Consider the following 24,544-nt stretch of genomic DNA (forward strand, 5'->3'; position numbering starts at 1 on the left):
GGGCCTCTGCCTTCCTTAGCAGACACCTGTCTTTCAAAACCGAGACACACCCTCATTCATGTTTTGGGTCTTGTGCTTTAACACAGACTTAAGTCTTCATAAACCAAACTGCTGACCCCAGTGTGGTGGTTTGGTTTGATTTAGTTGCCCTCAGGGCATTGCTGTGTCTGTCAACTTTGCTTCTTGATGACCACTTCAGCACTTTTCTTAGTGTCACAAGTTCCTTACCAGCATTTGTGTTTTCTGGAGCTGTTACCTGATCTTTGGAGCAGGTTTTGCTGTATTCAGTATAAGCAGCTGCAGTATGAGCTTGCATACAGGACAAATACCATGGCACGGAATGTCTAACGTTGTATGTTGCTGTGGAGCTCCATTGGGAGCCTGTTAAAGGAGGCAGTTCTGTACCATTGCAGTTTGGGCTCTGCAGCTCCAAGCTGGTTCTCTCCCTTTGCTTTGTACAGCATGGTCACCATTTAGAAGCAAAACTGGACTTTGTGTAGATCATCTTGTTACTTCTGGAAGGGGATGTGACTTCACTTAAACCTGCCTGGAGGAAACCGAGTTTGTTCTTCAGACTTTTGTTAATTTGTGTGATCCCAAGAGCTCTTCACTACTGTACTTCAGTCACTGTAATATGCATTTGTGGTCTTGGAAGAAAAATCGCGTTCTTTGTTCCCGAGGTTGTTGACTGAGCTCTCTAGAAGTCCTTGTGGTGTCAGGAGCAACCAGCCCTGTGTGTACCTCACCATCTCTGCTGGTAGCAATGTGGTACAGGGTCAAGAATAAGCAGGTAGAAGCAATAATTTCTTTATGCAACTGGTTGCTGTGGAAGCTGATCCATTGCCTGTAACTTGCCTGAGGAATTCAGCATTGCTGTGCCCTCTGCTCCCTTCCTTTTCTGCCTCTTTGAGGAACATGCATCTGTGCTTCCCCAGGACAAGGTCCTGCTTTGGGATGCTGAATGACTGACCCTGTTGCAGCGCTTCTGCAAAACATGGATTGTGAATGTGCCTTTTGTTTGGGGCGTTGAGCCCCAGTTTGCATCCAGAATGCCTGGCAGGACACAAAGTGCAGCCTTTGTTTTAGATAATGAGTGGCGAATATTTTAATGAGTGTTTCTTAGTCTAGTCAGTGTCAAGTACCATTCTGGGAACAAGTGACTGAGCTAACCTCTGAGCTTGGTCCAGCAACAATCCATTTATTGATAGAATTTCACAAATTTTGAAGGAATTCCCCATAAGCAATTAATACAACTAAAAACCAAAACAAACAGCCACCCCAAATCCAACAACTGATGCAAATAACACCCCAACCCCCCCTAAAACCCTTCCAAGCCTTCCACCATCAATATATGTACAGAAATTACTGATACAAGTCAAAAAAGCGCTCAGTATCGCTATCACAGTATTTGTTTTTCTTTAGAGTCTGTTCTTTTACAGAGTGTAAAAGATAAGCATATTCCATTAAAAGAAAAAAAATGCCTTTAAATTAAGATAGTACCTACTTTTCTTGCTCCTGAAAAGCACCTTCAATGCATGTATGCTTAGGAGAGAACTTCTGCAGCAGAATTACTCAGTCTCCTGCATTGGGCATATTCTTGTTAATTTTTTTTTTTTTTTACTCTGGTTATTTTTCACACCACCTTAAATTCTGTTCTCATCTTTGACTGTTCATAACCTATCCCTGTATGTCAGTGGATGCACTGGAGAAGGAGTGAAGAAGACGTCCACTGTGGGATTTGTCCTTCCAGCCAGGAGGGGCTGTGTTTGTTCCTGCTGAATTGCCCAAATCTTGTCAGCCTTAAGCCTGGATTAGTAGCTGAACGGTTTTCTCTTTCTTTGTGAGACACCATAGTTCTCAGGAGAAAGAGCCTGCTAGCTCTAGGCTATCCATTTAGATGACAAATAAATACCCATAATGAACAAAGAGAGTCAAATCTTTGTCAAGGGCTGCTGTGTTTGTAAAGCGAGCAGGAAAGGAAGGGGGAGAAGGAGGTAGAACATGGAGTGTAAGTAGGTTGGAAACAGCAGGACTACAACCAGGATCCAAAAGCCTGACATGAGATGTTTCTGGTGAGAGTAGATGCCTTTCCCCTTAATGTGGCCTCTGCACTGGTTTGAGTGGCTGGTTTTTCTCCCCTGTTCTGGGCAGAGGCTGTAATGGAGTGATTCTTCCCCCAAATAAGAAATGCTTGGGGAGCAAAGCCTTAATGGAGAAGAGGTACTGCTAGAGGCTGTGACTTCTTATTCTTTTAAAAAAAGGAACTTGATCAAGATGAAGAAGAGAGGCCAAAGGAGTGAACTGCTGGAGTGACTGACAGCACCACTCACTGAAATGTTAATGTGTTTGGAAGAATTGCTTTACCAGGGGAGGTTGGAAACTCATACAGTAACATTAATTATTAACTGCAGCCAAGAGCTGGAAGTTCTAATTTAATTTATGGTTGGATAATAGGATGATTCATGCAACAAAACAAACTGTGTCAGAAAATGAAGTGTCTCTGTGAAAACTGACATTCCTGACTTCTGCTCTGAGCTTAAGCTACTGCAGGTAAGCTATTACAGCAGCTAAAAAGTGAAAAGTACAGGCTGACTTCCCTGCAGATGTCAGGCTGTGATCCATAGGAATTAAGAGTTACTGCCTTCTCCAGTCTGGGCAAACCCACCTCCCTCAGCCTTTTCTGCTTCTGCCCCCAGCACCCTTTGCCCATTGAGGCAGTCTTACACAAGTAAATCTATTTTTCCCAGTCTGTAGAGCAGTAACAAGAGCAGTGGCTCACATCAGACACTCTGTGGGCTGTTGAGAGGTGACATGTGGGTTCTGGTATCCCAAAGTAATTGCAATGTAACCAGCTCTTCCCTCTGGCAAGCACTTCTCCCAGTCTGGCATGTCCCAGCTGGCTGAGTGTCCATCACCCAGGGTACCCGAGCCTTGTGTCTTTCTGAGACTGAAGAAGTTCAGAGGTATTTCAGGTTTTAAGAGTCACGCTGGCATTTTCTTGTCAGTTGGTGTAGATTTCCTGCTGTCAAGGTTTTTCCAGCAAAGCCTGTTGAAGCAGCTCCCTGTCCTGTCTTTCTCCAGGTGAAAGAGGCAGTGGTGCAGCTCTGGGCTGTGGGTGTGTGCCGTGGAATCAATCCCTGGAGTTATCTGGGTTAGAAATGAGCCTCCAATCACAGTTTATTGTTGGATTACAGTTTTATTGAATGTGTGTTTTGTCATTAAACAGTGCAGCCACTGACTGTTTATGGTCTGGAATCATTAAATATCTAACAAGAATATAGATTGTGGTTACGTAAACATGTTTGCATGATCTGTTGGCAACTAGTTGGGCTACTGGAGTGAATGCAGCTAAACCTCCGCTGTTTGATACAGGATCTTTGCTTGCTCTGCTACGCTTTCCTTCCACTAGACCAGGTTGCTTAAAGCCCCGCCCAGCCTGGCCTTGAGTTGGGGATATTATTAACCAGAGTAACATTGCTGCTGAATTCGGGGTGGTGTGGGGGGGGTGGGGGTGTGCTTTGGCTGTATCAGGGTTGTGTGGCCACTACAGGAATGTAGGTGAGTTCAAGTTTTAGTCTGCTGAGCGTCTTCCTCCTTTTCCAGAAAAGGAACAAGGTGATCATCAAAAAGCGGGTTTATTTCCTCCAAGAGGGAAGAGCATCCTTTAGAGATTCTCTTCTCATACTGCCCTTCCACTGTGAAAAACTATACCTAAACCTCTTCCTATGACATATTGAAATGTATGATCCTGATCTTCAGACACAGCGAATCTAACAAAAAAACAAACCCCACAATCAGGAACAAACCAAGCACAAAACTCTGCAAACCAAACCAAAGTCCATCTCCAAGTGTCTAACAAAATTGTGACACAATTTGAGCCCTGCTGCCTGGTGCTGCTTGGGCCATGCACACAGACATTGTAACTTCCAGCCCAGTCACCGCCATCAGATGGCAAGTGGGGAACTTGTGCCTGCCAGTGTGGAGATGGGAAGCAAAGTCACAGGGCTGAAATCACACTGGTTCTGGTTGTCCTGGGCCCTGGTGGCTCGTGGTCAGGTAGTGCAGAGTATGTGTGACGCTCTCTGGCCTTATTTTAAACAGTCCAGAGAGGTACCTGGAGTTGCTGCTGTCATGGCACAGCCCGAGACAGTCATTCCAATCAGTAACAGCCAAGTGCAGAAGCATCAGCTAAGCTTCCTTATTTTTTCCCCTGAACATAACCACAGTGGTATATGTGAAGGGTTAACCAGACCTTATTCCAGCTCCATGGCTTTCCCTGTGCAGTTCACAGTCAATAAATTGCCCCAGACTCGCCAGCCTGGTGAGCCTCCCGTGTGGTTTTGAGCGGTGATGCGATGATGGGAGTATCTGCAAATTCAGTTTATACCAGTAACGCTGGAGTTAGTAGGAATTGCTTTGGTGCTGTTGTGGGTGATGCTTTTGCCAGGCAGGAGGGTGGCAGAGCCCAGGTACAGGTGGGCAGTCCTAGCACCAGCCAGAGCTGGCCCTTGGCAGAGCAGCTTTCACTGGCATGGATCTGTTTGGAGCCGAGCACATCACTGCATTCAGGAGAAACCTGAGCTTCATATTCTCCCACCTGCCTGTTTCCCAACCACAATTGTTTTGAAGTAATTTTTCTGGGAATTCCACTTTTATCTGCTTTCAAGTCTTCTCATTGTCATTTGTAGTGTTATTATTATTTAAATTTGCAAATACTGCCTTCCCATTTGTGTCCTGGTCTAAATTGCTGTCTGTCAGCACACTCTGAGATAGAGGTGATAGAATCCTCCAGAACTTCATCTGACCTCATTCTTTCTGGGAGGCTCTTTGAAGTTATGTCTGCTGTGTACTGATGGAGGCTCTTGGATAAATCAGTGGATTTTTGTGGGAACTGATAGTCTAAAATACAGTGTTACACTGGATTTGTGTGCCATTTCACATAGGAAAAATGAAGAGGATTGTATTAAGTGTAAGGTGTAATTTTTCACTTTTAAGAAGTTTGAATGTTAGGGGCCTAGTGCATTTCATGAGATCAAGAAACACCAGTTCAAGATGTTTAATGATTTTTAAAAAAAATAATTAAAATACAAGTGTATCAGAGGTTTATTACTGTATCCTGCAGCCGTAGGGAGGAGAGGAGAGATCCAACAGGCAGGAATTGTGCAGCAAGATTGATTTATTTAATTATTTTGCAAACTCTTTTATAGACTTTTTTCTTCATAGTCTAATTGGACAAAGGATCAGCCACCCCCGGGTGGATTGGCTAGAAATCCTAAACATCCATTGTCAAAATATTTTTCTACTGTACCATAAACATAGTTCTACAAGGTTGCAGGTGTTCATAGTTTATAGAACTTTTGCTAATCTCTTCTTGAGAGAGAAAAGTATCCCACGGGCTTTGAAACAAGCAAGAAAATTGTTGCTAGCAGCAATATTGTATCCACAGAGGTTGATTCAGTGAAAGGTAAAAACTTTTGTGTTGTGCTAGAGCAGCTGCTTTGAAAGCAAGTCCTCCTGTAGGGTCCTTCTGTGAGTCCTTACTGCAGGCTGCTAATTGGGAATTCAGACCCTTTCTCTTTACTGGAGGTGGTTGTCAGACGTCCACTGGGGACATGGATTTTTAGTGGTTCTCTTTTGCCTAATAAGTTTTGAAGTACTGCTGAAAAGTAATGGATCAGTGTGGGTCCTAACCTGAGGATAATGAGGATTTGAAATTAAACCAACCTGCCTTGTTCTTTTGCCAGTGTCAGGACCAGTGTCCTGTTGTCATCTTACACAGAATCATCATTCCTTTGTTTTATGGTGCTTTGTGCATGTCAGAAAGTGGGGTACTTGTTTAAATAAAACCTTGAGGTTGTAATTAATCAGTTTGGTTTCTGTATATCCAGAGGGAAGGAGATGGAGTTCTGTCAGATTTTTCTTCAGGAATTCTCTGTTGAAATTCACAGTTAATGTTCAGTTTGGATGCAGATGGTCTTGGTGCTGGTGTCTCATGCAATATTAAGATTGAGCGTGTTTTTTTGGGGTGGTTTCATGGGTTTTTTTCATTTTTAAAGCTAAATTCATATAGGAGAGTCACTGTCAGGTCACAGGTTGCTGTAAATGCACTACTTACTCCTAGTCAAAGCTTTGTTCAGGTTTTTCATAACAACATGTATGAAATGCTTTTCCATTTCTCTTCTCCCACCAAAGATTAAACACTTCTCTTGTCCAGAGAAAAGCAGATAAAGGTTTCCTTTGGGAAGAGAATTTCCTAGACTCTAAATGCAAGGCATGTACAGATAATTCAGCAAATATACCCTCCTGCCACTAACTAGGGTGTTAGTGGGCATTGTGATATCGGGTTGAAGGTTGAACTTGGTGATCTTGGAGGTCTCACCCAACCGTAATGATTCTGTGATTCCTGCATGAGACACTGGAGAGCTCAGTCAACAAGGTTGTGCAGAAAACAATGTTTTGCTTACATGAATTCTTTTAATGAGTGATATAAATAGCTCTAAAAGTTAAATAAGGAGACTAAAGTCTTGTGTGGTACAGCAAGTCCATTAAATTAAAGTTCTTTTGCATCTTCTTAGGTATTTCCAAAGCTCACAGGTGGCCTGGTTCAACACGCTTTCTAAAATGGCTCAAGTATATCTAACTGCGTGGAGTTCAGTGGGTTTCTATTAAAATAGATCACAATTCACTTGGAACACTTAGTTTTTTAAAATATGCGGTAAAAATACCTTGTAGGCAGATTTTCGTGAGGGCAGTACTGTGGTTTGAGCCTGTTAATAGTGTGCTTTCAGCATTGGGCATCTGGAGTCCTGGTCCCACACACTGTCGCTGATGTGCAGGTACCTTTGATCCCCATCCACCGCTCCTGATGTTTGTGTTTTAACTTGCTCATTCCAGTTTTGTGTGCTCTTTTCTGCTGGTTTGTCCCCGTGGGAGAGCAGCAGCATGATAGTGTCCCTCTAAGATAAACTTGTGTCGGGATGAAATTCTGCCTAGTGTTTTTTTTCTGCTGACTGTGTTATTCCAGCCAAGGAAAACATGAATACAGTCCTTCTTCTTTAGCGGTCTGAAGTCCTAGAAATAGGACCTAAATCACTATTGTAAAACATTTAATATTTTTCTGCTGTATGAGCTTATGAATACCGTAGTTCTCCAAACTCTGCAGTTCTTTTTATGCCTACTGGTGTTTGCTTCATCTTTTGATTCCTGCTGCGTGAGAATCCTTGCTCAGCCAGGAGTACTCTGGAGGACCATGTATGCTCCATGAACTGACCAATGCATTGTAGCCAGGAGGGTCTTTCTGATCCAAACTGCACAGCCTTCTTTCCTCCAAAAGCTTTTAGGTTTAGTTGCTCTAGTTTTGCAGTCTCCTGTGGAGAAAATAACGGGGTTTTTACAAACACATTGCATCCTCCAGCAAGGGTTGAGAAGTCCGTGGGTAAGAAAAGGCACAGTTTGATTTACTCTTGGAGGGGGAGTGTGATGAGCACTTGCAAGGACAGAGTTCTGAGCTGGGTTTCCAGGCTGCTTGTGGTGAAGCGTCTGAAAGGAGATTTTAATGTCCCTGCTTGAGCCAGATGAGTTGTAACCAAGTGACCTTTTAACTTTGTTTTCCTATGCTGAACTTGCAGAGGAGAGTGGAGATGTGGGTCATAGCCCTGGTGCATGGTTTTGTTTGCATTGCACAACTGAGATTTTATCAAACACTGTTGGCAAAATTGCCACAGACAATTTCAAGATTAGTAAGATATTGCAAGAATTATAGTGGGACTTACTACATTGTGTTGCTATGGCCTTCAGAAAGTCACTGTGATGTCGTCAGAGATCAAGCTGTTTCCTTGGGGTGCTCTCAGCTGCCTTCCCTGGGCGTGATGGTGACAGCCCACCAGACAGAGCATCCCACTTGGGTTCTCCCTCTTGGGCTGCCCAGCATGGTTTGATGTTAGGGAGGACCCAGTCAGAACAAGGTAAACCAATTTGGGAATACTCTCTGCAGGAGGTTGATGTGGAATAGCTTCCTAGAGCACAGTTTTTTCACTCAGCCGTATGTGGGTTGGTTTAATCTGCCAACAAATCAAAGTAAGAATCAGCTCAACTTTTCTGCCATTGAACTTGGTTTCAGTTGCTGGGAGATTTAGGAGAAGCCTCACATGTTTTTTAGGCTTGCTGTGGCCAACACTGGCCCTTAAGTAGATGACGCATACTTTATTTTACTTTGGAACTACAGATCCTGGTTGATTTTTTTCCCCCTGCAAATGTGGAGAATTAAGAGCAGTGCGTGTTCGGGTGACTGCGTGTATGTGGGTTTTTATTCAGGGAACCAGAAGTGCCACAGTTAAAACATTGAACTAGAGGTTTGTTGTCTTTTCCATTTGGATTTGTTTTGCCACCAAAACACTGAGTTAAAGATCTGTTATCTTTTTTAATATGTTATGTTTTGCAAACTTTCAGATATAATAAAACTAGAGATGAGGTGCTCAGTGGGTGAAACCAGATTCACAGAGTCTGCGTGCAGGTAGCATTCCAGTGGGATCTGGTTTCTCTCCTCACAGTCAGTGGAAATTTACCTTGCTGGAGCCTATCATGGGTTGGAATCAAAAATGTCTCTACACAGAGAGAAGGGGGAAAAAAAGCCAAACTGAACCCAACCAACACTCCCCCACTGTGGCTCAGGCGAAGTTCTCTCCAGGTGAAACCCAAGCTCGCTGGCCTTTCCCCTCGTTGCCTTGGTGATGGTCATTTATTGCCTCTGTCGGCTGAACTTCCGCGGGCGGAGGCGGCGGGCGAGCGGCGGTGCCTGGCGGAGCTCTCGGCGTGGGGGTCCCGCGGTAAGTGCAGGTCGTGAGGGCCGCGGCGTGACAGCGGGGTGTGCTGTGCTGCCAGGTGACAGCCTGGCATCCCACGTGGGCTGGCTGCGGCTGTGTGCACCTCAGGAAATAGGAGAATAAATCTGCCCGTCTTGGGGTGCTTGACTCGGAGGCAGTTTTATATAGCTTTGGAAAAACACGTTAAATGTTTAATCTTCCTGGTTTGAATGGCAGCTGTTCAAATATCGGCTTGCATTGATCCAGCCGTTGTGCCTTTCACACTTGTCTGTTCATTTAAACGAGTCAACCTTCTAATTTTATACCCCCATCGATTGTTATTTCAGGCTGTTCTCTTAATGCGTACGCTACATGTGTCATGGGATTGTCTGTCCTGTTGGAAGTTGACATCTGCAGCTTTCCTTCTTACACCAGACTGGATTGCTGTGGCTTTCTTTCAGTGTGCATTTAGAACATACAGATGTGTATTCCAAAGCTTGTTCAGGTTGGTTTTACAGCACTTCCATGTGGGTTCAGCTGGTGTGGGCTGAGCTGCATCTCCTGGATCACCCTTTGAACGGGCAGCATTTGACCCTGCCAGTGGGGGAGAAGGCAGCTTGGGACACTGTGTTTGGCCTGTGTTCTTTCTCTTCTGCTGTCACAACTCTTCTCTGAACTCCCCAGCTCCAGGATATTTTACTGATCCAAGGGCAGGACTTAATAAGTTTTCTTTTTGTGAGTGCTTTAAGGGGTGTTAGAAATTACTTGGCTTTTCAGAGCAGCTGGAGAAAGTGAATGTGATGTGTGTTTAACAAAGAATTAACAAAATGTGAATTGTACAGATAAATATACATACAAAAGTCTCCTAAATCTGGAAATGCATCTGTGTTCCTTCATATTTTCTGAGGTGAATTGAGGTTTGTTCACTGTTGATGAAGTCTGGGTTTTGATCTATAATAGGCTTTCAATTCTACAGCTTAGTTCCACCTAAGTAAGCCAAGGCCTCTGAAACGGCGCTGGGAACTGCAGCTAAGAGACCACAACCTGTGTAGAGGTTATCCTTCAGCAAAGAGGAGAACTCTGTAACCTTTGACATGTTTTGGGAAGGCAAGAATACGCAAACTTCACGTTAATGATTGGACAAAGTAGAAGTCAGTGTGGACGTGGGGAGCAGTGGAGCTCAGCACTAATAGGTAACCAGGCCCTTCAGGGCAGGCTGCTGCAGCACCTGGGGAGGCTATGTTTGGGGGCAGGACAGGAGCATGGGCAGGGAGAGCTGCTGGAATGTGCACGTGGAGCTGCCGAAATGCTCACAGCCCCATGGCCATCCCCACCTGCAACACAGCCTCGCGTTCCCAGCAGCCTCACCAGTGGATTGGGACAGCACTGCTTGGAATTCCTGGTTGTGTTCTGCATTGTAGGTGCCAAACCCGAGCGAGGCAGGAATGGAACTGCAGCATCAGCTCTGGGGCTGCACAGAGCACAGCCTGGCCTCTGGAAGCAGGAGCCACCCAGAGTAAGGAATGGCAGCACCTGGAGCCCCTTTCCAGGCTCAGAATGCTACAGGCAAGGTTGAAATAGGATAGAAAAATATCTCTGTGGGGTGAGCTGAACTCCTCTTTCAAACTGTGCTTCAAAAAGCAGCTTAGGATATGGGCTTTACAAAACACAGGGAATTCAGGAATACAAAAATTGCAGAGTCAGGTGTTCACTTCCTGCACAGAAGGTGAATACAGTTTAATCTCACCACAAGTATTTCTTTCTGCTATATAATTTCAACTCTGAGCAGAACAAAAGATTCTTCCTTGACAAATGGCATCTCAAGTGGCAAGTGACTTCTGAAGCCTTGTCTTCCCTTAACTGTTCCCAGCTCGCCATTTCCTGCCTCATGATCTCTGTGATGTTGCAAGGAGGAAAATTTGGCTGCTCATGGAAGGATGGGGTGGGATGATAAGCAGATGAGGGTGGGTGCTGGTCTCTTGGGTGCAGGAGAAGGGGAAGGAGTACCCCAAGATTGTGTCCTGGAGCGTGCAGTTGCCTCTACTGCTTGCTGACTCAAAGGGATATTGGATACTGTTGCCAGAAAATGGGAGTTTGTGTTGGGAAATTGCATTTTAAGAATATGTTAGGTGATTGATCACTGATGGAAGTCTTTCAGTCAGGATACTTAACTGCCAGTAAATTGTGCTCTGCGGCTTTTGTGTGGATCAGGTCATGGTCTGGACAGTTTGAGGCTGAGTGTGTGTTCAGCAGTGTCAGCTCATGTGAGACCTGAAGCTGTTCAGCTGAGAGAACTCAGGGTTACGCCATTGCTTCTGGAATCTCTTTCCTTTTTAAGATATGGCTGGGCTAATGAAGCAAATGCTTTTTTAGAGTCCAACAGAAGAACCATCTTGGTCCAGTCAGGGGCTCGTCCCTCATCAACTTTCACTTTGCATCTGATGCTTGGGGCAGGGTGCCCATGGTCGTTCCATGGTGCTGCCACAGGTGCTGGAGGAGGCCCTCATTTCCCTCGGCGCGCTGCTCCTGTGGTGTGTGTAGCTGCTTCCCTGACACGAGTCCCGCAGAGCCGTGCTGTGTCTCTGATCAGCCTTGTTGCCCTGCTTTGCTTGCTCGTTTGTTTACTTGCAAATTAGGACTCCAGCTGTATGTTTGTTATCCTTCAGCCTCACTGTCTGCCCTGTGTCAGTTCCCTGCTTTTTCTTAATCCTCCAAATCTGTCTCCTTATCCCATTCTCTGCTTGTGCTGGGGATCACTTTATTATTTGGGGTTTGGATCCTGGGTCTTCTTGCTCAGAATTTTCTGTGGTTAGTGATCTTGTCTTGGCTGCTCTCTGTCATTGTGCCCTGGGTTTACAATAAAAATGAAAAAATCCTAATTTTCTTGTACAGAGAGGGCTGTGTGGAAACCTGCATCAGGTAATTGGTGCTCTGTGAGTCTCAGGCTGTGCCCAGCCAAGCAATCCTTTACCTGATGTTTTGGTAGACAATGAGGTGAGATCACCTCGCTGTTACTGTAATAATTTAACTCCTTTTTTACCTAGACACAGCACACTTGGAGATAAAGGAAGAAATTGGGACACAAGGAGCCAGCAAAAGTTAATACATATGGTACATATGGTAGACCTTATCACTAATTGAGGTGGTTTAATTTTTTTTTTTAACATTACATATATATGTATACATATTTCATGCATATGAAAATTGGAACAAACATTTGCAAAAGCTCTTGTTCTGCTTGTTAAATTGGAATACTGAGCAGAGGCTGAGAGCCTCCTCGCAGGAGGGAACAGGATCATAGCTTCTGGGGTACTTAAAGTGGGATGTGACCCTTCAGGTGTGTTTTTGAGAATCTATTTAGATCACCTGGAGCATCATCTTTTGTATCTTGCAAAACTGATTTAGGGATCCTCCAGTAGTGGGACTTCCTCTTGCCTTGTTTTCTCTTTTAAAGATGGTGGGGGGGGTTGTTTGTTCATTTGGTTTTGTTTTTCTTTGATTTCTTTTGAATCAGCTAATATGCAGAAGTGCCCTCAGTGCAGGAAGAAGATGCCACTCTAGCAAAGTCGGTGTTGGACTTTGTTAGAGGGAATCTGAGTAGCACTGTTAATCTAGAAACAGCTATGGCAACTTCTCCTCTAGTTCTACCTCAGTGAGGTCCGAACAGTCTGGGTTTCTGCTTGGGTTTTTCTATACTGTCTTCTCTTATTGAAGGAATTATCTTGATCACAATTTGCAAGTTCATTGCCTTTTGTATATTAAAAGCCCTCTAGAAAACCAGGCACATGGTACATGGGAAAAAACTTCAATATCCACTAATGTGAGTCCATTGAATTGTTCTTTTTCACATGCTGTTTTGTTCATCTCTCAGGTAAGTTTTGGGCTCTTTTGGGGAAAAAAAATCCTGTTCCCTTAATTAGAAACTACCTTGCAGTGTTAAGTGCTGCTGGGGAGAATACCAAACCACAGGTTTACAGGAAGGATTTCAGTCTCAAGTGTTGTTTTACAGCAGCCCTGTTCCTCAGGCAGGACATGTGCCAGGGTGGAACTTGCCCTCCAGACAGATTCAATGGGACTGTTGTTTTCTGATCCCCTGTCCGTGCCTCCTTCCAGAGGGGTGAGTTTGGCTGCCCAGGTATGGCTTTTCTTCGGAGCTGGTCCTGACCTTCCTCTCAGTTGGAAAAATCCGTGCCAAGACAGCTGACAAAGCTGTGTCTGGCTTTCAGCTGCCTAAAGCAAACAGACCAGGAGAAACCTGTGGGAAAGTGTGATTGTTTTCTGAACCAGCTTCAAGGAACGGAGTCTCAAGTTACTGTAATTGAATCCGGTATCTTGCAGCTCTGGGAGGCTTATCAAAGAAGAGAAGGTATCGCTGATATGGGGGACTGCAGAACCTGTTTCTGTAGAAGACTTTCCAGGTTTCATTTTGGTGACCTCTTTGTGTCGCTCAAGCAGGGGGAAAAAAATAAAGTAAAAAAAAAGGCCATTTTTACTGATGTTCCTCAGGCGCTTCATGTAATGAAGTGATAAACTGAGCATCAGGCTGATGCTCCAGTGATGTGCATCTGCAGGACTTGCCATCTGCCACTGAACACTGGTTTTGAGCTCTCCACATACACCAAGGTGGTGAGACAGGTGTAAAAAACTCATTTTAAGGATTTTTTTTAACCATGCATCCTTGTTTTTTACACCACAGACATCTCTCATAACTAAAATGTTATGAATATTTTCCCTTGTGTTTGAAGACCTTTAGTGTCAATGCAGAATGAATTTGTGGCATATGGATCACTTAGGATGTGAAATTGCCCTGTTCAGCAAATCCTCTTCTACTTTTATTGCTGTTATTGTTACAGTGTTACTGCTGTGATGTTATTACTGTTATCTACTCTTACTCTGCCTTTGTTGAACTCTTAACAGCTCTGACTGGAGTCGAATATTCCTCATGGTTGGATTCAGATAAGCCTTCCAAGAGGTGGTTCTTTTCCAAATCCTCCCTAGGAGAGACTCCCACTATCTGTTAGCCTCTTGCCAACTGTTGATCTTCAAAGTGACCTGCAGAATAACCATTAAACCCACTTTTTTTTTGTCGCAGGAGGAGTCTCGCGTCCTCAGGGTGAAGGTGGTTTCTGGCATTGATCTGGCAAAGAAAGACATCTTTGGAGCCAGGTGGGTGTTGTGCAGTGCCTGTGATCCTTGGAACATGATCAGCTTGGCAGGGCAAGGGCCCTGCGAGGGCTGCAGCCCCTGCAGGTGCTGGGTGTGCATCAGCACAACTGTTAACGCAGCTCTGGCTGCTCCTGCCCTCTCCTTGCCTCAGCTCTGTGAGCACAGGAAGCAGCTCAAAGCCCAGGCTTGCAGAACCCAACCAGGTAATAGCCGGGGGAGAAGCAGATTCTGAAGCTGAAATGAACCCAAGCCCAGTAATTTTCTTTTTCTGAAGGTTAATTCAGGCTTGACGTTCCTGCTCTATTAAGCCTAAGCATGACGAAATGCTCTACTGCAAATGTTCCAATCTACTTTAGAAGGGTTTTATCAGTTTGAAATTAGTGGTATCCAATTTTAGCTTTTATTGAAATGACTAATTTCTTAATGTATAAATGAGCCTCCCTGTGGGTTTTCCTGTATTTCTTTAATGATGCTTACAAATTGTTCATTAACTTGTGTATCTGCTTAAAACTACATGAAAGAAGCAATTTAAAGTTGAATCAACTTTGATATTTTGGGTGAAATTTGCAACAAGCGTTCCTTTGGTAGCTGTGTGCAGAACATGGTAAACCAAAGCTTTTTTATTTTCTTTCTCCAAATGGGCTGTTTTGACAAACAGTTTTTGATGCTGACCATAAGCAACATAACTTTTATCTTTCATAATGCATGAAGCTAAATCCAGGTGTAATTTGTACTGAATCGTGTTGATGTGGCCCTTAAAATATTTTAAGGAAATTGGTCTTGAGTCAGTAGGATTTCCATAAATGCGGAGAGTTAAAAACATATTCCCTACATGTATTTTTAAATCTGTTTTAATCATTCAAATGAGTTAATCTACAGTCATTTGAAAACACGTTGGTGTTGCAGAGTTGTGGCCCCAGCAGCTCCTGTTCCTTAGCGTGGTGGAGCCGTGCAGGGCTTCAAACTGGGGCAGAACAGTTCCCGTGTTCCTGCCTAACTGTGAAAGATTAACTACAAGGCATACATTGTGTTTTGCATCTCAGTGGGTTGTCCTGACCATTTTTAATCAACTTTACCATTATAAAACACTGCCTGTGGGCTTGCAGAATCTGAAAGCCATTTCCTTCTTGATTAAATCTAAGGAAAGTCTCTTACCAGTGTAGAGCACTGGAGAAACTTGTACTTTTCTTCTGAAGATTGTAACGGTAAAGAAATCTCAGTGCTTTTGAGGGTTTTTTTTTTTTTTGGGGGGGTTCTTTTTGACTTAGGAAATCATTTCCCTAGCAAGTAAGGGTATCTAAGGACACTCAGAGGAAACCACCTTGCTCTCCACAACACCCTGACAGGAAAGTGCTGCCAGGTGGGGGTCAGGCTCTGCTTCCAGGGAACAAGAGGAAAGGGCCTCAGGTTGTGCCAGGGGAGGTTCACGCTGGGTATTAGGGAAAATATCTTTCCGAAAAGCGCTGCCCAGCCCTGGCACAGCTGCCCAGGGCAATGGTGGATTCCCCATCCCTGGAGGGATTTAAAAGCCATTTAGATGTAGCACTTGGGGACGTGGATTTGTGCTGGACTCAACGATCTTAGAGGGTTTTTCCGACCTCATAGCTTCCTATGATTCTCCTAAGAGTTCAGGAATTTATGGAATTATGGTCACAATGACACAAAGTAACTAGAATGTAGAGTGGAATAGTAAGTGTGAGCGCCCTGAGGTGATGGTTAAATGTGAGGAATTTCATCCGCATAGGTGCAGTGAACGTGGATGTAAGAGGCTGGTTGGTGTAGATGTAAGTGGGGGTCTGTGACCTGCTTTATATTTTGCCCTGTAAAATTACAAGTCTGTGATATGTACTGATGGCTAACAGATACTGCAGACTGGGATTTTGTGAATTTAATATCAGCTTGCATGTGTGAATGTTTGACATTTATTTCCTTTTAATTCCCTTCCAACTTCTTAATTGAAGTGTCTTAATAAATTTCATACAAGAATCCAAGTACTGGCTGGAATCAGAGAATTGTGTGTATCCCATAAAGGTACAGCTGATGGGGTGCCTTAGTTGCTGTATTTTGCCTTCTAAATCATGAAGTAAGGGAAAATTGTGGCTGTCTGGAAGTTGAAAAAGTAAAGTGCTTCTCAGTTAAAAATGTGGATGTTTTTCATTGTCAGGGAGCTGTGCCTCTAGTGACATAAGTTTGTTATGGGTTGCCTCTGGTTTTATTGCTTTTACCTGCTCTTTTCTGAAAAGCCCTTTCTCTGGTTTGATTTCCTGTGTCCAGGATCTATGATGGAGCTGGGTAAGGCAGGCTCCAGGCTGCTGCTAGGATTGTAAGTCATGCTGTATACTCCTGTTGTGAGCAAGGCTGCTTGAAATGTGGCTGAATTCTTTAATTCATGTGTGTCCTGTCACTGGTTCACAGTGGGAGGAGAGCACATGTGGCTGTGGCTTTGCAGGTGACAAAGATGGCAGATGTTATAGCTATTCTTTTAAGTCCGCTATCACTATTTCTAGTCTGCTTTGAGTTGTGGTATATCTGGTTTTAACTATTGAAAAAACTGTGGTGATTGCTGTACCCCTGGAGCCATCCCCTCCAGCACGGGTTGAGATAACAGCCTGTTCCCCTTCTCGTACTGATGGCTCCTCTGATCAGCAGAGACAAATCCATTGAAGGGAGTTGCTTTCATAAATTAATCGAACCATTTAAAAAAATAATCTGGCTCCTGAATGCCTCTTCAAATGACCTGCCTCTTCAGCACTTGCATGTGTGCCGGAGGGAGAGTGCAGTGTGCATCCCGACCGAGGGAGGCCCCGGAGGTGGAACAGAGCAGTGACCGAATTCCCAGAGCCACTTGACTAGAGGGCAGTTGCTCAAGTAGGAGAGAGTTCATATTCTGTTGTTACTTCTTCCTTTTTCTAGCTGATTTGCAATGGAAGTTTTTCCAGTGTAGTGGAAATGAACGCGTTATTAACAGTGTGGGAAGGGAAAGAAACCAGCTGAGAGCTTCCTGTGATCTAGCCCTAGCTGGACTTTGGAATGCGAAAGCGGCATCTGCACTGCTCAGCAAGCACACGTGGCTCGTGCTTTCCCTGTGGAATTAGTGTGCTCCCATAAAAGCTGTGGGGTGCAGGGAGCAGCCGTGGGCAGGTGTTGAGATGAGCTCAGTCACTGCTGGATGCAGAGCAGGGGTGTGTCCCTGCCTGGGAAGGAGGGGAATGGGTCCCCACAAAGGCAGAGCCGGTGGCTTTCCAAAAGGGGCTGTTGTCAGTGGCAGTGCACCCCAGGGCACTTGACGGGCAGTCCCAGGAATGGCACGAGCCAGAACTGTCTGCTTCCCCCGTGGAAAATGCTCTGGGCTTGCCCAAAGAAAGCCCTTGATGGGACAGCGAGACGAGGACTTGTCTGAAGTGTGTGGCCGGTCTAGGAGAGGCTGCTGGGATAGGAAGAGATGAAAGGCTTCTCATCAGAAATATGCTGGATAATCGATAGTTTTATTTGTGAAACCTTAATGTTGATGGTCATACAGGTGCGTGAAATGAATATTGGGCTGGCAGGCGTGGGCACGGGGTATCGGTGTGTCCATTGCAGGGCGCAGGCCTGGCTCGCGTGCGGGGCGGCAGCCCGGCCTCCTCTGCGCTGTGCCTGGCAGCAGAGGGCGCCAGAGAGCTTCCACAGCTCCCGCCGCGAGCCTGGCGGCTTCCGAGCAAATCAGGCTTTCCGGTTTTTCGCCAAAATTAACAGATTTTTACCCGTTTCTACGTCTTATGTTCTTTAGGATGTACTGGGTATATATTTCAGGAGCTGTAAATGGAGAAATGGTGCTTATTCGAGGATGTGGTCTTGCTATGTAATAAGAGGACTTGGTAATAATTCCTGACAGTTATAATGTCATAGTGAAAAATAATTCTCATCAGATAATTGCTCAGTGGAAAAATGTCTTTGTACAAATACAGAAATGTAAAATGTTTCTTGTTACTTGAAGAAAGAAGTACCTCTGTTCAGCTCCTCAGTCTTCCCACCTGCCTACTATCTACTGTGATCTGTGAGTTTACCTGAATCTGGTATCTTTAAAAGAAAAAAGGGGCATGTCAATAAAATTATCTAAGGAAAACCCTTTGGTCTTAAATATTTAAGGTAGAACTTCTGTCTTTATTCCTCTTTGCTGTCACATAAAATCATTAAGGGGAATGGATTGAAATAATCAGCAGCTTCTACTATTTATATCTGTTAATTTTTCCTCCTAGACTTAGTGATCTTGTAATGGAAAGATTGTCCATATCTGACAGTTCCCAGGATGCATTGATTCCTTGGTGGCAGGAGGACCAGTTTGCCTGACCTGGACCATGTCATCCCATGGATGCTTTGACTGTGTCACCCTTCCTCTGAACCTGCTGCTCGGTTGCCTGAGGTGCTGCCTGAGGGCTGGCACTCCCAATAAGCCATGACCCTGTAAAATGAGGTTTTGCTTGCTGTCCTTCAGCTGCCGTGTTGTCAGGGAGGCCTGCACATGCCCACCTGGGCTAGAGGGACCAGTGCCAACTCACATCCCATCCTGCCATATGCTGCCCTTTGCTCATGCCTTGATCTGTTGTACCTCCTCTCACACTTGGGTTGTGCCCTCTTAAGGGCCAGGGACCATCTTTCTGTTCGCTGTCCAGTATGTGGAATTTTTGCATGTTTAATAAACACCATGGCAATGGTGTTTTTTTATTCTTTTACAGAAATCACAATTGAACCAATGATTTATGTAAGTGAAGACAAAAAAATAGTTGAGGTTTGAGTGTCTCCTTGAGTGACAGTAAGGCATGGAAACTTGTCATGAGACTAATGCAAATGCTGGGAGCCGAAGGCGACTGTGGCAGAAGTGAGGGAGCCCAGGGCAGCGGTGGGAGCTGTGCTGGTGCCCCAGCACAGGCAGTGGATGACCCAGGAGGGAACAGGGCAGCAGCAAGCCCAAGGGCTGGTGAAGGTGGTGTGAGGGACACTTGTGTCCCCCCAGACTGGGGGGGATGTTTTAGGAGGTAATAAATTGTGGATTACCCCTCTAAAGTGAATGTTTTGATGCAGATTTAAGCAGGATGCCGTAAGTACTCATTGCTGTTTCTGTCTCAGAAGACTCCCAGGCTGCAGCCATGGTGTTGGGGTGCACAGGCCAGCCCTTGCTTGCTGTCACTGCCCAGAGCAGGCTGGGGGTGCTGAGGGCAGTGTCTTGTTCCGAGAAATAATGTCCCTGAACTATTTTACCCATAGAAGAGGTAGTTAGAAAATACTTCAGTGACACTGATCAGGAAATTTAATGCCAAATTTTCAGCTTTGTAGCAAAAGCCCCTGGGTGGGTGATAGAGGTTTGGCTCTCCTTTTCTCTTCCCTGCTCTTGCAAGCAGTATGAAGAGGAATGAAATTTTGGGCTCCTTTGTAAAGAGCTCTGGAGCAGATAGATGGGAGTGTGTTCTAGAACTATTATTTTGTGAATAAATATATAATACTCTAATTGAAAGTAAATGTGAGCAAATTGATGCAGAAACAGATCAATAAATAATGCAATGCTATCAAACATAGAAGTTACTTTAAGCCTGTGTTGGCTTTAAAGTGTTGCGCTGTTGTTTACAGTTTGTCAGATGGTGCTGTTATTCTGGTAACAGGTAATACCTTTTCTTTGGCTTGAATACTTTACCAGAGAAATGAGCACAGCCTTAATGCATGACTTCAGCATATCTGGATTTTAAGAATTTTCTTATGGTTTAAAATGTTTAGATTTAATTTAAAAGTTTGTTTCCCCTAATGTGGATTTGGAACTGGAAACCCAAGACCAAGGCTGTTTTTCAGGAGTTGATTCTAGTTTGATGGTACAGAGTAATCCTATTGTTAATGGATCCTCTTCTCCAGATGAGCAGACCCAGATCTCTCTGTCCCAGTATGTGAGGGTCCCTTAATCATCTTTGTGGCCCTTTTTTTGACTTTCTCCAGTGTGTCTCTGTCCCCCTTGCACTGAGGGCCCAGCACTGGACCAGTCCTCCAGGTGTGGCCTCACCAGTGCCCATTATTAACACAGTAAGCTGTGTCACTTTAACATGCTGTGCTGCATGTGTGTGTTTTATAAATTTATGACAATTTTATAAAGAACTACAGAAAGTAGAAATAAAATGAAGAATGAGGCTTATTCAGGAGTCCTGTATTTGAGAGATAATGTCAGCCTATGTGATCTGAGTTAGAAAACTAAGCATTTTGAAAGATGACTTCTTAATTTCACCAGGAGATGTGTAACTGTTTACTGAGTGGGACACTGTGGGCTGATGTGAAACTGTCCTGTGGGGAAATCACTCATCCCTGCCTCTGTTGTCCCTGGTACCTTCTTTGCCAGAAGGAGCAGTCTGGTAAGGGGAAGGTGTGTGGTTAATCTCATCAAAACCTCATTGCAGCTATGAGTAATAGCACACCAGAACAAAACTGAACTCCCCCTCCCAGCCTGTTTGATTAGTGTTCTTGGAGCTGTTGTTGGTAATTCCTGAGTGCAGCCTCCCTGTATGATCTGAGGGCAGCAGCCTTTTGTGTCACAGGCGGAGCTGCAGAGCTGTGACAGGCGGCCGCTGACCCCTGCGCACAGAAGCTTTGCTTAAATCCGTCTCACTGAGCACATTCTGATGACAAATCACCAGCCTGGCAACCAAGAGCTTACTCTTAGGAGCTGACTCATGGCAAATTTCCTATCATCTCTAAATTAAGGAAGAATTTTCTTGGTTTGATTTGGTTTTGCCTTGGGAGCAGCCACCATCCCTGTCGCCCTCCCGTGCGCTGCCCTGTGCTGCTCCCACTTGCTGGACCACTTCAGTTCCCTTAACCGGGAGATTTTTGGGTGGCAAATATGGGAGAAGACCACTCGTTATTAAGTTTAGTTGGCAGAGTTGTGATGATGTCTGACAAGTGTCAGAGCTGACACAAACTGTAGTGTGGCTTGGAGCACAGAACTTATATTCACTGCAAAAATAGCTTAGTACAGGTGGAAAATGCTGTGGAATACTAAATAATCTCCAGAAAGTGGGTTTTCAGTGTATGGGTGTGTTGAATGCCCATGCCAAGGTGCTGCCATGGTGCTGTGCGGACCCTGAGAGCACTGGGGGCACCCAGGGCCAGTTCCTGCCAATTTGGGAACGGTTCTCACCAGTGTGGAGCATCAGTGCTAGATGGGGGCAAGGCAAGCCGGGCACCTCAGGAAGGGCTCCTGGAAGGAGCTGGACAGACAGGGGAGTGAGGGCAGAAGTGGGAGATACAGCCCTGTGAACATTCAGGTAAGAGAACCAGCACCAAAAGTCGCTGTCTGGGGGTGGGGTCTGGTTTTTCCTTTTCTTCCAGTGCTGTGGTTGCTGAGGGTAACGGGGAGCAATGGTGACCCTCAGATTCCACAGGTGTGGGGGGACAGGATTGATGCTGCGGAATAGTCCAGCACCCTGGAAGTGGGAGCCTCAGGAAAGTTGGTGAGGAGATTAATCATTCAGCCTTCAGAACAGGACTGGACTCTGTTTAGAATGAACTGGGATGAAGCGAAGACTGGGCAGGCATTTTGTGTGAGGGGACAGAGGCAGGTGGGAGGTGACTGTGCCCTGAGGAGGACGGGCAGCCAGGCCCTTTGTAATGGCCTTGGGAGCAGAACAGTGGGTTTAATGTCAGCCTTTTTCATAGAGGGGGTGGGGGTCAGCTGCTGTCAGCTGAGGGAAGTGAGGTGGGTCCGAGATGTGGGGATGAGGGAAGGACCATCCCAACCCAGGTGTCCCTCGGCTGGGTTACACTGACTTGCACTGGCCTGATAGTTGGTGTTGTACTCGCAGTCGTTTAGTAGTAAAAAATTTATTTTTAATTAAGCAGACTTCCAGTGGCACCCACAAATGCTGAGTTTTGGGAACTTCTGGCAGCTTATGGTTCCTGTCTGCTCTTGATGTAGAAAGAAAATTTAATTAAACTGCAGTCTCGGGAACTATCACATAGTAGCAAATGTGGGTTGTCTTGAAGCTATAGCTGGGCCTGCACCAAGAGATTAAAAATAAAAATCTTCAGGTCAGGGATCAGTTCTGAGCATTCCTTCCTCAGGGCTTTCTCCCAGAAATGCAGGAGATGCATACTTTTGAACGGAAGTTCAACCTTTCCTCAGACTGCTGGGTAAAGAGGAATGCTGCATTCTTGAGGAGGAACAAATGAAATGGTGTTTCTGGCCACAAGCACATGATACCCCGTCTCCTGCCATGTCTTGGTGTTGCCAGCTCCTTCAGTAGTGTGAGTTAAAGGCTGGCTCTCCAAGGGTCGTGGCTGAGAGAGCACACCAGCCTGGGAAATCACAGCCTTTGCCAGGTTCAGGAAAGAAAGTAGTGGCATCAAATATTTCAAGGAGAAAAAGCAGAGTTTGACATTTACCTGGCAGCCAGGGGAAACAAAAATGTCTGTGTTGTGTCACAGTTTGGGACTTCTGCTGACTACAGCTGCTAAAGGCTTGTGGCACAGGGCATTTAGGTGTTGATGTGGCTGGGCTTGGCAAGTACCAGCAAAGGATGAGGCTGCCCAACCTCTGCTGCTGGGACTGTGGCTCCTTCAAACAGTGGAGGCCAGGTGTCTTCTGCAAGGTGTTTGTATAACTCTTCATCAATTGCTGGCATGGTAACTGCTGGGGAATTTAATTCATTAAACCCAGCCCCCGTTCCAAGTTCCCCTCCTGCAGTAGAGGTCAATGGTTCAGGTCTCTTAATGGCAGGGCTTTTGTGCAAGGCAGAATTTGCTATTACCCCAAGTACACAGAAGAGTAAGAAACTTTTCCTTCTGCGGCTTTCCTTAAAATTTAAGCATAATAGAAGTGTCTTTTGCCTTTTGAACTTTTGCTTTATGTCTCCGTGTCCTCTCTGCCTGTTGAAGGCCAAGATTTAAAAGATGTTTTGTGTTGTACAACGTAAATAATTAATTCTTCATTCTTTGCTGTATTTTTGTGTCATTTGTGCTTATATTCAATATGCTACATTGGGATCACCCTGAATCTTACTACCAGTAGCTTGTCTCCATTGAGTGTCCTGAATGTTTTATGTGATTTCACATGCTGATGATCCAGCTTACACTGTGCTCCTGTGGAATGAATAATACGGTGACTTATTTAACACTGAGGAATGGTGTGTCCAGTCAGATGAGCAGTTTCAGCACTGTATATCTTTAAATTGAGGCTGTCCTCCAGTTCTTTGTTTCTTTTCTTTAAGTGAAAATAGATTTGGTACATCAGCTGGGAGCAGGTTGAAGGTGAGAGCAATGGATCAGGACAGAGGGTCTGCAGGGGACTGTTCACTGCTGGTGTTAAGTTCCTGAATAGTACTTTTATTCCTTTATTTATTTATATTTATTTTGTTTCTTTATTTTGCCTGTTTGGCATTTGACTTGATTGTATACAAACCTTCTGTGGCTGGTTATAACAAGGCATCTCTCCTGTTGCTACTGCTGAAATACACCTTTTTGGTTAGAAAGTGACACTGGATTCTGAGACCATCAGTATGTGGGAGTTTTCTGAAACTGAGATCTGGTTTTTAGTGCCTGGAAATAGATGTAACATTACTGGTTTTATTGATACTCACCTGAGTTCATCAGCTGGCACTTGTTCAGTTCATTTTGTGCACGCTGAGGATGACGCAATGAGAAACACTATAGCGGCTTCTGCAGGGTATTTGCTGGTGCACTTGGCATGACATTTTCAGTGATTTTCAGTGGTTTTCAGTGACAAATTGGAAGTCTTAGCATTCTAGGCTGTCCCATTATAGAAGTTAAGAGTTATTTGGGATCTAAGGCTAAATTTCATTAGGTGAGGAGTCTTCATTTGCCCTTTCCATGTGACTTTATCATCCATAAGACTTAGAGGTTTGAAAAGATAGTCCCTTTTGCATCACTATCTATCAGACCTCTGTCTTTTTTGCTTTTAGTAGAACTTCTTTCTGTTGCTTTTAGGATAGATGTTCCCAGTGATCTGAAAGCACTCCAGGTATGTCCTGCAAAACATTAGCCAGGCTGTGAGCTGAAGCACAGCGTGCTGTATGTCTCTCAGGCCTGAGCCAGCCCTGGGGGTGAAGATAGCTGAGCTGCCTGCACACCTCTGGAGCCTGTGGTTACAGCTGCTTTCAGGGTGGCACCTGGGAAATGTCTTTCCAGGAGTAATCACATAGCAACACTTTGCTCTTTGGGACATTGTAGGATACAGGTTTGAATGGGGCTGAAAAAGTGGAGGAATTGCTGTGAAACCTGTGTGCTCTTGGTAAAGATTTCCTGTGGGAAGGGGATAAAATAGCTGGAAAAATAACCTTCCTCCCTGCCTGTGAGGGTATTATTTCCTTACCTAGTGGCATGTTGCACAATGAAGATCGGTGAATATATTTAGATGAAAGATTGCCAGCTCCTTGTTATGCACCAAAAATCTCATGTTTAGCGGACTGTCCTGAGTTAGCTTTTCTTTTCAGCCCGGATTCAGGATTTTTTAAATCAGGGGCTGCTGGAAGTCTGTCCTTCACCATGGTCTCTACCACCTAATTCAGCCTTGTACTAGCAACACAGTGATGTGATTCTCAGGGGTT

General features: G+C 44.9%; 1 protein-coding gene across 4 annotated transcripts in view; it reads left to right on the plus strand.

Moving 5' to 3' along the window:
* The window catches only part of NEDD4L (NEDD4 like E3 ubiquitin protein ligase), a 103,805-nt gene that overhangs the window by 15,128 nt on the left and 64,133 nt on the right, over positions 1 to 24,544 (plus strand). The window contains exons 1-2 of one of the 4 annotated variants that reach the window (XM_042021524.1): positions 8,773 to 8,825; positions 13,894 to 13,967. Coding sequence is in view for 1 of the 4 variants with exons in the window: in XM_042021525.1 (XP_041877459.1) it covers positions 13,894 to 13,967 (74 nt within the window). In the remaining 3 variants the exon portion in view is untranslated. Of the gene's footprint in view, positions 1 to 8,772; positions 8,826 to 13,893; positions 13,968 to 24,544 lie in introns of those variants that run through there. The other 3 variants (XM_042021527.1, XM_042021528.1, XM_042021525.1) reach the window with 3 other exon arrangements.

Source organism: Corvus kubaryi, unplaced genomic scaffold, assembly GCF_017639235.1.
Source record: "Corvus kubaryi isolate FWS band 111438036 unplaced genomic scaffold, C.kubaryi_AGA036_p1.0 37149, whole genome shotgun sequence".
NCBI classification, from domain to species: Eukaryota; Metazoa; Chordata; class Aves; order Passeriformes; family Corvidae; genus Corvus; species Corvus kubaryi.